This window comes from Stegastes partitus, unplaced genomic scaffold, assembly GCF_000690725.1.
Source record: "Stegastes partitus isolate 25-593 unplaced genomic scaffold, Stegastes_partitus-1.0.2 Scaffold38, whole genome shotgun sequence".
Taxonomy (NCBI): Eukaryota; Metazoa; Chordata; class Actinopteri; family Pomacentridae; genus Stegastes; species Stegastes partitus.
Window position 1 is genome coordinate 50,643 of NW_007577769.1, and position 12,535 is coordinate 63,177.

The 12,535-nt window shown below is 41.1% G+C and overlaps 1 protein-coding gene across 1 annotated transcript; it reads left to right on the forward strand.

The window, feature by feature from the left end:
- Positions 1–859: 859 nt before the first annotated feature.
- Positions 860–12,330, forward strand: LOC103373127 (dual specificity mitogen-activated protein kinase kinase 6). The gene is made up of 12 exons (XM_008302946.1): positions 860–1,164; positions 4,814–4,883; positions 5,710–5,758; positions 5,867–5,980; positions 6,249–6,368; positions 6,465–6,581; positions 7,686–7,737; positions 7,845–7,972; positions 8,469–8,546; positions 9,566–9,705; positions 10,008–10,053; positions 10,206–12,330. The coding sequence occupies exons 1-12, from the start codon at positions 1,146–1,148 to the stop codon at positions 10,281–10,283; spliced, it is 1,011 nt and encodes a 336-aa protein (XP_008301168.1). The 5' UTR covers positions 860–1,145; the 3' UTR covers positions 10,284–12,330.
- The last annotated feature ends 205 nt before the right edge of the window (positions 12,331–12,535 follow it).

The window sequence follows — 12,535 nt, forward strand, 5'->3', positions numbered from 1 at the left end:
AATATTGTTATCAGTTTTCCTTATGGGGTCGACCAATATGGTTTTTTCAGGGCTGATATTCAAAATGATTATAAGAAATTATGGGGACCAAAAACTAATATTTGAAAGCAATATATATATATATATACATTTGTCAATATATATACAGTAAAAACTGAAATAAATTGAAAGAGAAAAAAGAAAGAATTGAAAGAAAAACTACAACTTTTGTCCTTCATTGTTGGTAGTAGTCAGTTACTCATGCCGTGTAGCCAATCAAAAGCTGTGGTTGGGACATTGCTGGAGACCACAGAGTGGTGACTATAGACAAAGAGAAGTGGCAAAATCAGTCACATTAGTGCATGTTTAAAGTAAGTTTTTTTAAATCAGGAATTGGTGAAAAAATGGGGGGGAAAGGCAAAATATTTGATCCTGTAATTGGCCAAACCGATATTCAGTCGATCCCTTGTTCCTTTGTGTACTGTACTTGTAAGACTGTAAAGACTGTAGAAGTTAAGTATAGCCCCTTTACACTTTGCTTTCTTATTCATTGTCACACATGCATTTTTATTTAGCTTGTAAAGAAATGATACCAGTATGTGATTTTCCTGACATAAATAATAACAAAAAAAATGAATATGATAAAATACAATAGGATAAAAGTTGTCTGTGGTGAACTGTAAGGGATTTGCAAAATAAACTTTGATTAAACAAAATACAATAGTTGTATTGTTTTATTTTATCTTTGTTGAGGGAAAATATTTCTTTGTTTACAGAGAAAGTGCTCACTCAGAACAAACTACACATCCCATGATGCTTAGCGGGAGTCAGGAAGTACGCCATCACGTCGCTGAAACCTTCAGCTGTCAGACTTTGGCCACCCGAGTGCAGGTTTTGTTAGCAAACTAGCGTGAACTGCACAGCTTTCTTTAAAGTTGTGCATCCATCTGCTCGTCGATCTTAGAAGGCTTAAGCTGCTGGTCGAAGTTTCGAGCTTGCACGAAGACGAAGCGCGTCGTTTTAGTCGCTGCCAGATCTTGCACCACAAGCCAGCGATCCTGAGCGGGTGTAAGGGTAGATGCACGGAGGGAGGGAGGGAGTAAAAAAAAAAAAAAAAAGGCAAAAGTCTTTGTGCTTCCCTTCCCCCTCATCAAAGCAAAGGGGAAATGTCTCTGTCCAAAGGAGGTAAGTGTGTTTTTTCTCTCCATTTTTTTAAAAGCACACATGCATAAAGTCCAAGTAGCGACGTGCAGTTTGCGTTAAAGTAGTTTAGCTAGCTGTGTAGGAGAAATGTAACCTTCCCAGGTGGAGAGCTGCATGTTTAAGAAGAGGAAAAAGAAGCTAGCCAGCATGTCTTTCCTGCTTTCTATCACTATGCGAAGCCTCTAAACACCCTGGTTTCTGTTGTTAACTTGTTCATCCACTGCTAGCTTGCAAGTTGCTAGCTTTTATTGTTAAAACGCTAGCTAAATGCTAAACTCGCATCGTGTTGTGGTTAGCTAACACCGTTTTCACGACAATAAAGGACTTTTGCCAAGCTGTAATTATCAACCAACTTGCTTCTCGGCTGGAAAACACCGATTAGTTTCTCTCTTTCCGTGAAAGGAAAGCGCATTGGTACCACAGGTGTTTGTACGTTTCGACCGTTGACTCATGGATCATCGATTGCTCGTTTTGGTTAGCGCTAAAATATTTTTAGCTCCGCGTCCGTGAAAATGTGTGTGTTTTTTTCCGCTGTGGAAATTCCTTTATTTTTAAAACGGACTGCGATGCCAAAGAAGCAGAACACTATCACACACTGACTGAAGAGTCAGTCAGCCAGCGAGCCTGTGCTGTGTAATTACTGCACACTGTTGGATAAAATACACACCTTGGAAAAATCAAGGTTCTTCCTCTGCGTCACACACACACACACACACACACACACACACACACACACACAGAGCATGATGATGATGTCAATTTACATTTCAAGTTCACCGCTTGTGCTGTTACACAATCATACTAGCGTTACCATGGTCGGGAGTACACACTGTTTTGAGAGGGCTGTGTAGATTGGCTGCTCAGGCAATCACAGCCTTTGGCCTACCATGGCATGTTTTGACTTGCAGCAGCAATAGTGCAGTGTCTCTTTGTTGACAGTTCACTGGCTGCAAGCAGAGAGCTGCTACACAGGTTCTGTGCAGTGTGCAAAGCAAAGCGGGTCCAGGGTGTCTTTGTGAAGATGCCTTTTTTTTTCAATTCTGGCCATTATAAGGAGTTTTGTGGTCAATGGTGTTGGGCCTAAGTGCATTGCTGTGCAGTTCACTGCATTGCTGAGGCATGTTTGGAGATTGGGTTTTCCCTGATAGGGTGGTGTGGAAGATTATCTGTGCATGAGTCATCATTGTCTGTATATGGACCCACTCTAAGGCTGGAGCTTCCTGATGGTGACTCGCCACATAGCTATTGACACTTTGATCCCCATGCACAATCCAGAAATTCTTGTTCACATTATGTATGTATTGCTGTGCTCTGGGTATTTTCCACTAAACATCATCAGTTTCCTAAGAATTTTTGGATTTCTTGGAAATGTGCACCAATTTACATCTGCTGTCCTGTAGTGGGTACCTCTAGTAACTAAGGTACCATGATCAATACTGAAAATAAAATACAATTTAGGTCAACATATGTCTTCCCATGCAATTAAAAACAAAGTGCGGTGGGGAGATTGTAGTTGCAGAATGTGACTTGTGCTGTATTGGATACAAAACAAGGTTTCAGTCCACACCGATATTATTCTTTATTATTATCACTAACAGTGGCATTAATTCCAGTTAATCAGGGGGACTCCTAATCTGCACTGAAATGCTTATTGCTTAGATTCTTTCTGTGAAAACACTACATGTTTTTATGCACTTTTCATGTGCAACCTTGATATACTTTGACTGCAGCTTTGGCTAATGTCATGGCACTATTGTGTCGTGTGAGGTGCAGTGTGAGGACCAGGCAGGTCTTGCAGCAGAAAGGTGCGGGGCAGCTGGCCTTGGTGTGCCCTATCAGGGACAGCAAACAGGCCAAGTGAAGTGACCTCATATTTCCCAAAGGGTCCTGACAGTTGTTGTGTTTTGAACGGATGCGTCCAGTCTGACTGGCTGTGAGTCATATCCCACTCAGCCCTAGCCCACAGGGTCAATGCACACACCATGCATTGGGCCCCCGAACAAGACGGCTACCTGAGGGGAGCTGTATTTCAAGGCCATGAAAACTTCACAGTGACCAAGCGGTAACTCATGCTTAATTCAAACTCTAGCATACGCCACTGTAGACTGCATGTATGGAGGGTAGACTCCCTGCAGCAGCACAGCATTGTTAAATATCTCTAACAGCTTAAAAACAGCTTTGGTATGTCAAATGTTTTAGTACTGCACCGGCATGTCCGCATGCTACCCTCATTTTGTTGCGTGAGCAAAAGCCTGTCTTATTTGTCAGGTCATCTGAAGACTTTGAGTGCTCATGCTTTATCCCACGCAGAGGAAATGCAAAATCTATTTTTGACTGAGCATGTGTGAGTAAATCACACTCAATCTCTCCCTACCACATGAGACTACCAGAGTCTGTCCAGACACTGTAGGCTTATTTTAGGGTTGCAACACAAAATGGATGTGGCTAAGTTTCATTGGTAGGCCATAGAATCTAAAATCTTTGTCAAAGTTCACTTCCCTTCCAGTTTGATCGAGCAAGGAGGGGTTTACCCAGTCATACTTCCTCCATGCTGGAGTGTCGTGATTCCCCTCAGAGCATAGCAGTAATATTCATACATTTTGCGAGTTTGATAAAGAATTTGTTCAGAAGTGATCATGGCTTGTGTGCATAATGTGGAGTTGCACAGCCTAGACTGACTTGTGTGTAACAAGCAGCCGGGTCTAAACTGTTTCTCATCATATCCTAATTGTGGCCTGGCAGCCCTAGCAAACACACAGATAAAAGTTCAAGTAAAGTGTACTGTTTTTCCTCTTGACCTTGCAGCAAGAGCAAACATGCTGAACATGATTGTCCGTGTCAAGAAAAGTTGAGCTATTTTCCTGTGTTGCTGCTCACAGGCTCGGTAGCTGTGTCATTCTCGCAGCCCCTTGTGGGAAGTCCCAGAGGGTGCTGGTAAACTGTGTTTATGAATGGATTGCTGTCACTGATTTAACACAGAAAGGTCCCAGAGCTTTGCAGTTTAGAACAATATGCCCTAGATCCCCGACTGTATATTAAAAAGAAAAACAAGTTTTAAAAACAACACGTTAGTGGAGTTTGTAGTGGTTAAAAAAAAATCATGACAGGAAGGAAGGTTTGATTCTCTGCCCTCCACCCCCCGCCCTCGCTCCGTTTGAGTCATCATACCAATGTTGATTAGTCATTTAGTCCACCTTCTTTCTATGGCAGGGCTTTAACTTTGTGTACACCTAATCTCAAGTTAGATAACAAATCATTTGCTATAGTTTGTGTCAGTGGCAGCTGCAAATTGGCTTTAAAAAAACACTCCCTACTCCAAGAGTGGAACAAAATCCTGTATCAACGGGCAAGTGTGCATTAATGAAAACAAGCAACGTCCATTTAGTTGACACTAAGTGGTCTGAATTTGAACTTTGAGTGTCTATTGTGGCAAAAAGTCTGCTATAAAATCAGAGTAATGTAGTAAATGAGCTCATTAGAGTGCAGATGGGAAGTCCATTTGCTTTCGACATAAGACTGCTAATTATACCAGCTTGTGGCTGCGGCTAAATCCAGCTTTATTGATCACTGTATGTCAGTCATAGAGCTGGGATGGTAATGTCTGTTTTTGCTTTTATTTCCTGTACCTTAGCGAAGAAGAAGAACCCTGGGCTGAAGCTGGCCAAAGAAGTGTTCACACCAGCCCCACCAGCAGCAACAGCGTAAGACTCCTTTTTTTCCCCCCCCAGTGGACTTGTGTCAACACTTGGAGCAGCCAAAGAAGATCTCAAAACCGGCCCAAATGTCAGATTGGTCCGGTTAGGTTATTGACTACTCATAGCGTATTGCAGCTACACGTGTATCTGTGTATATGCCTGCAACAAAAAACTGCATTGCAAAGAAACCAAGGATTTAACATTTATATAGTTTGCCCAGCAGGAAGCTCTGAAGTTTATTTTATAGCTGTGTAATGTCCCACTTTATATATAGCTCTGTCATAACACAAAAACATGAATATCTACTGATGAATTAGTGCTGGTTTTTGAAACCTCAGGTGTCTGATTCCTTTAGTTGGAGACTACCAGACATTTGGAGATGCACTAATTAACAAATGGACAAGAGTTAAATCATGACCTCAAGTAATCAAATTAAAGGAATAGGGCAACATTTGGAAAAAATGTGCTTACTTGCTTTTTGGCTGAGAGTTTGATGACAAATTTTCTCTTTAAAAGCTACAGCCAGGTGATGACTAGCATAACTTAACCCAAAGACTGGAAACAGGGACACAGCTGGCCTACATATCCCCAAAGATAGCATGCTGGTAGCACATCCAAAGCTCACTAATTAGCATCTAGTTGATTCATAGAGAGAAAAGAGACTAAAATATCTTCTACCGCGTAACCCCTTTAAAAACCACAATGTGTGCCAGCCTGTGTCAGTTGATGGTGGCAGAGTTATATGGATTATTTAATGGCAAACTAAAAATTGTGAAATTGTAACCGATCACACTGCTGTTGTTTATTTTATTTTTATTTTTTTAAACTGCAGGCCCCCTCGAGATCTTGACTCTAAAGCTTGTGTGACAATTGGAGATCAGGTAAAGTTGGCTCTTTGTATTTGTCTGAAACACGCTGATCTTATTTATTTATTTATTCCTGCTGAGCTGAATACATCCGTGATCACAACTTCTGCTTCTTGTGTCCAGAACTTTGTGGTGAAGGCAGATGACTTGGAGCAGATTGCAGAGCTGGGGAGGGGAGCGTATGGGGTGGTGGACAAGATGAAACATGTGCCCAGTGGTGTTATCATGGCTGTCAAGGTAGGCTGGGAAGCTGCTACTCCAGTTACCTGATTTGTCATCTCTGTAAATGCACCGCGGTTTTAAAATAGTACCATAAGTCATAGATGTATTTGGTATATGATCTCAGCTTGTAAACATTTGGATTGGATCTTTGGGGTCATTGACCGGGGGCGGGTGGATTAGGGATGGGGGAGTTGGGGGGGTTTATTTAGGACACATATTTGATTTAAGCTATATCTGCCCTGTGATGAAACTGACAGCCAATCTGTGATGGTTGTGTCTCCAGAGGATTCGTGCCACAGTCAACACTTTGGAGCAGAAAAGGCTTCTGATGGACCTGGACATTTCCATGAGAACAGTGGACTGTTTCTACACTGTGACCTTCTATGGTGCCCTCTTTCGAGAGGTGAACCCAGCGCTTAAATCTCATCGATTTATGACTCGTTTGGCCTTGTGCTTCTGAGTCTTATCATCTTATTTTGGGGTATCTTCTGTCTTTCAGGGGGATGTTTGGATCTGCATGGAACTGATGGACACGTCTTTGGATAAGTTCTACAAGAAGGTTATCGAGAAAGGCAAAACCATTCCAGAGGACATCTTGGGCAAGATTACAGTAGCAGTACGTCCTGCCCTCCACATTTTACAGTCACTTAGCAGTGTCCCTAAGATATCGAGTGCACTTGTTATTATTATATTATAGCTGCTGCAGGCAGAAAGCTGGAAAAACACAAGAATTTGAAAATATACAGCCTTACTCCTGCAGTTCTTCCATGTGCCCTTTCTGTTGTAAGCCCCTCCCACCACATGAGCACGTACTTGAAATGCGCAAAAATAATCCAGCTAAAAGTCAAATTCATTTGTTTATTCACTCAGGATTCAAAGCCAGGTCTTCTGATTAAACATCCTCCATCTTACCTATTATACAACCTCACCCTACTCTCACTCCAGACCTATACTGTCTCACCTGCCCTGGGTGAAAAGACCCTTGATTGTATCTTTTGAAAGCCTAAAAATGGAGCCAAGAGGAGGTGCAGTAGTTTACTTTCCTCTCAGACCATTTAAATAACAGTATGTTTAAAGGTAATTTAAAAAAAAAAAATTTGTCTAAAAAATATAATCTACCACAGCTGTGAAGGAATGGGTTATAGTTTTGGGAGGATGTGCTCATTCACTTTTTGTCTGAGCACAATCTCAAAGAGCAATAGCTTTTGGTTTTGTGCTGAATTATTATATTTTTGAACAACAGCTGGGAGCAGTGACATTCTGGAGTGGTGTTGTCTTGTAAAGGTTGCCAGGCAGCCAGAACTCAAGCTGGAGATGCTCTGGATGGAAATGCTTGGCAGATGGATACATTTATTGTTTGTCAAGAAATAATCAGATCACATAACTCCCCCAAAATTTCAAACTGCCCTTTTTTGTGAATTAAGTGTCAAAGCTGTTTTTGTCTCTTTTTTTTGTACTTATTTTAATTTAATGTAGGCTAAGACTATGCTCACTATTTCAGTGTTATCTAGATGTTTGTGGCTGCTTAAAATTCTGTAATATGGAGGAAAATTATATGATCAGACCCAACAATTAGCAGATTAGTAAACAAAGTTGTAATTTAGTATTTTTATTATGTGTATGTAAAGCAGTCAGTGTTATTCTTGAATTATAAAGAGTGCAAGTCAAATACATTTATTAAAGAAGTCCATGTTTCATATTCCTTTGTTTTACTCCGCAGATTGTCAAGGCGTTAGAGCATCTGCACAGTAACCTGTCAGTGATACACAGAGGTAAAAAAAAGATTAAATCATCACAGTCTTCTTGTTCCAAATTAAGTTTGCCTTTGTTGATTTGCTGTGTTGTCTTTCTTTACACTCCCAACACTGTCTCTCTCCAGATGTGAAGCCCTCCAATGTTCTGATCAATACTCAGGGCCAAGTGAAAATGTGTGACTTTGGCATCAGTGGCCACCTGGTGGACTCTGTGGCTAAAACAATGGATGCAGGCTGCAAGCCCTACATGGCGGTAAGTGGACATCGGGCACAAGAGTCCAGGAAGCAGCTACCTGAGATCTAGGAAAAGATTATTTTGGAGGAAGAATTGTAACACTCAGCGAGACCTGGTCTGTGTCAGCGTCTCAGTCTGATGAGCTTCTCATCAGTTGGAGAAAAGCCAGATATTCACAGGCCAGGAACTCCATCACCACTTGGATATCTTGACCACAGACTGATACAAGTCAGGCCTCCACTGTCCTACATTCTACACTTTCAGACATCTTGCCTGTTCAATGGGGTTATAAAGCCAGCCTATTAATTATAATTCTCCTATAGAGGTTATTCTCACTCTCTATACCATTTTTACATTGTAGAGTGATACTGTCTATTATTGAAATGAACTTTTTCAGTTGATAAGGAAAGCCTGAATAGTAGAATCCAGAATAATCTGCATCTTTATTTTTCCAATTACTCTCAGATAATATTTGGTACTTATCTGTTTCTCTATGTATTGATTTCTTCTGCAGCCTGAGCGGATCAACCCTGACCTAAACCAGAAAGGCTACAGTGTCAAGTCAGACATATGGAGTCTTGGTATCACAATGGTGAGTTTGTATAGAGAACATTTAGTTAGTTCTACTCACAGACCAATGTTAATGATTGACATTAATGCAGGGAGTGAATAAACTACGAGAGAAATCCACTATTATTGCTGCTCTTCTAACATCCTTGACTCACTGTTCTGTTATAGCATTTGAATGTAGATAAAATCATGACTGACGTTGACATGCCTGCAGGATAATGATCGCTTTTATGTGTATTGACTAGTTTGCTTCTCTGAGTTTCACATATTGCTGACACTGATGGAAATCAGCAATATGTAAATGTTGGTTTAGTCTTATGTAATCACTTCACCTCCATAATCCAGCCGATCCTAGCAGTTATATGACAATAATAAACTAATAAACTTTTATTTAAACTGCAATTTTCTTGACTAGGCTACAAAATGCATTACAGAGAGTACACGCATTGTCAGTGTGCCTCTCATTAAGTTATATTTTTTTAGATGGTTAATTTGCATATTGACCAAACTGTCAAAGGAGATGCAGCACCACCAGTGCCTCACTCATGCTGAGTCATGGTGACCCTTGACAGTTTTGATATCTGTACCGCGTTGATACCAGATTACACGCATGGTTTACAGATTGACAGAATTTCTATTTATTCATATTACCTTGACTTTAACTCCATTTACTGTGACATGAAGCACAAATGTAGCACTTTTTTTTTTTTGTAAAAACTGGTCCATTGATCCACCATTCACATACTTCTTTATCTCAATTGTCCAAAAATGTTGCATGAAATAACTGTTTAGTCCATGAAATATATCAACAATGTTCTATGTGTCCAATAGTGCAAAATTAGACCGTTGCAAAACTCTTCACAGATGACTAAATAATTTTCTAAAATGTTGAAAATAGCTTGAGTTTCTTTTGGTAGTGGATGTTACCCACCCAGAATTTCCAACCTTTGCACTTAGATGACCAAAACCGCAACATGCAGTCATGAAATTCCGCTGAAATGTGCATAATCCTTGTTAAATCAGGCGTTCTCTGTGTTCTAGATTGAGCTTGCCATCCTGAAATTCCCCTACGACTCATGGGGCACCCCGTTCCAGCAGCTCAAACAGGTGGTGGATGAACCGTCTCCACAGCTGCCTGCTGACCGTTTCTCCCCAGAGTTTGTAGACTTCATCTCCCAGTGGTGAGCCTCACACTCAATGACAGCATCACAGTCCTCCTTACCTTGTGGTTACAAAAAAAAAAGAAATGAAAATTGGCAGCGAAGCCCAGCAGGGGTCAGTGTTTGCTCTGTGTTTACTGAGAGAGGAGGCATCAGTACAGTATGTCAAGCTCCAGCATGACTTCAAATGATCTTTCTGTATCGTTGTATTTTTAGATGTGGTTTGAATGAAGTTCAAATGCATTTACACTATGTTTTTTTCTTTTTTTTTCTTCTTCGCCCCCCCCAACTCTTTCTTCTTCTTCTTTTTTTTTTTTTTACAGCTTAAGAAAGAAGCCGAACGAAAGACCAGCGTATACAGAATTAATGGTTAGTTGTTTTTATGTTTTATCGCTTCCTCAAGAGGCCAGACTTACCTCACAAAACACCAAGACTATATAACAACAAAGACATCATTTAGAATGTAGTTTGTCATTTAAGAATATAATTCTTACTATGCTTTATTTCTTCTTTCAATGCAGAAACATCCATTTTTCACCCTGCATGACTCCAAAGAGACAGATGTGGCCAGTTTTGTCAAGGTCATCTTAGATGACTGACGGTCTCCCTCCGGGCTCCATCGCGTCAGGGTAGGCGGGACCTCTCAGCAAACGAACCAATGGCCTACCTTTTTTTAAAACTCACTGGAATGACAGACTCTCATACACCCACACACAATAGGGGGGTGACCCAAAGACTGACAACAGCCCAGCAGCACTGGAGTGGGAGAGCGGTGGTAATATGAACTTGTACGGTCAACTGGAGAGGTTTAATTCACTCCTCCAAGCTTCCCGTGTGAGCAGTTATCCAACATGACAAATATGAACTGAACCTAATCTATAGTTTTTGTCTTGTTTTTTTGTTTTTGCCCCCCAAACCCCCCCCTTCTTATCTCTCTCTTCAGAGTGGACAGAGCCAGCCAATTATTTGTTTGTGACACATATTGTATGCATACTTTCATCTGCAGAACCAACAGTTAATGTGTATGTTGTTGTGTATTGAAAGTTATATTTGCATATCCGTTTGTATGTTTTATCATTATACAGAATTTTGATACTGTATTTCATCGACAAGTGTGAATTTTACCGGACTAGGGCCTTATTTGTGAGATCACATCAGGTTTGACCTGTTCTGCCCCGATGTGACTGGTCAGTGCAGGGGCTGCAGGTGTCGCAGGCTGGGCTGTGGGAGGCTCCAGGGCTCAAAACTAAACTTGTAAGAAATGACAACGGTCACATTCTGGGCAGGAGGAGTTGCAAGTCATTCCCAGATCTCTTGGTGGCGTGAGGCAGGAATGTAAGACGTCCCATATCATCAGTGATCCGAGGCACAGCCCTCCACGCAGTGACCCCTCCGTATTGTTCTTATTTCTTGGGTATTAAAGAGCCAGCTCCAGTGCTGCCATTGTTACTCTAAGTATTCAGAGGTTGCCTCGTCAAGCTCACAGCTTTATCCTCCTTCTATGTGCCATTTTGCAAATTGTTCTCATGAATTACTGCGTTAATTGTGTTTCTCTCTTTTCGACTTGTTCTGGCCTGCATTTTTGATTTTATTTCAACAACATTTTAACTTGTCTTGTTTTACTCTTTCCCATTCTTTTCAACTCTACAGTCAGCGTAGACCTCATAAGAGGTGCTTACGTTTTTGTTGTTTCAGAGACCTTAATATGCCTTACAGAGACAGTATGTTAGGGAAATAATTTATGTGTTGAAGATGTAAATATTATCTCCTTTTTTAATGTGTAATGGCACTGTCCCAACCTTTCCCAGTGTAGATGAATGGTAGAGTGGTTGGTATTAGTTAGTTTTAATGCAGTGTGACCCACACACACACACACACACACACACACACACACACACACAAACAAACACTTAGTACTCACAGGGCCAGCTGACTATCGTACACCTATTTTGGACTGATGTGCTGTCAGGCTCCACTGCTCAGGTTTCTGTGCTCTCCCATACAGTATGCAGAGACGGCCCCATTTTTTTTTTTTTTTTTTTTCTTCCCCAGGTCGTACTCTCCTTGAGTGCTGGACCAAGATCCTCTTTTCAGTCCGTGGCGGGCAGCCATTATCTCTTCTGTCAGACCATACTATGCAGAGCCCCTGGGACACATAGCAAGAGGCCCTTGTCATGTGGCAGTTTCCCCACTCCAAGTGTTCAGAGACTGTGATGATGATGATGATGATGACGATGATAGTGGTGATGATGATAACGATAGTGATGATGACTGCCGTGCCTGTGTTCGTGGCTAGCACTCATTGCCTCTGGTTTACACTGTAGTGCTACCTTTATCAAAAGTCAGTGAGTTAGGAGTATTTATGATTGTGAATTATAAGGGAAAGCTAGCAACACCACAAAGAAGCTGCTGTTATTTTATTATTTTTAGTTTTTAGTTTTTATTTCATTTTCTTTTTTTCAGTCGGCCTTCTTTGGATGGCCATTCCCTTGGTGTGTAAAAGTGAGTTTTTACGCTGATCACAATGAGAATGGAACACTTGCTCTACCTCTTACTCCTTCACTCTATTTGCCACCTTTTCACTGGGTGGGACTGACAAACTTGAACTATGGAAAGACAAAAAAATAAAGGCTTTATTGTTCAGTATGTCTGTTTAAACGCTGTCATAATTCCTGCTTGTGTAGCAGTAAAACAGTTTATGTGGGTAATGCAGAGATTACAACACAGTCCTGAAGTCAAAGTTTGGACTTGGGTCTGAATGCCACAGACAGGACGGGAAAGTCAGAGGTTCAGAGGGACATTTTTGGAATTATTCGTTTTTTTTAAATGCAGATTTACGCCATCTCTCGTC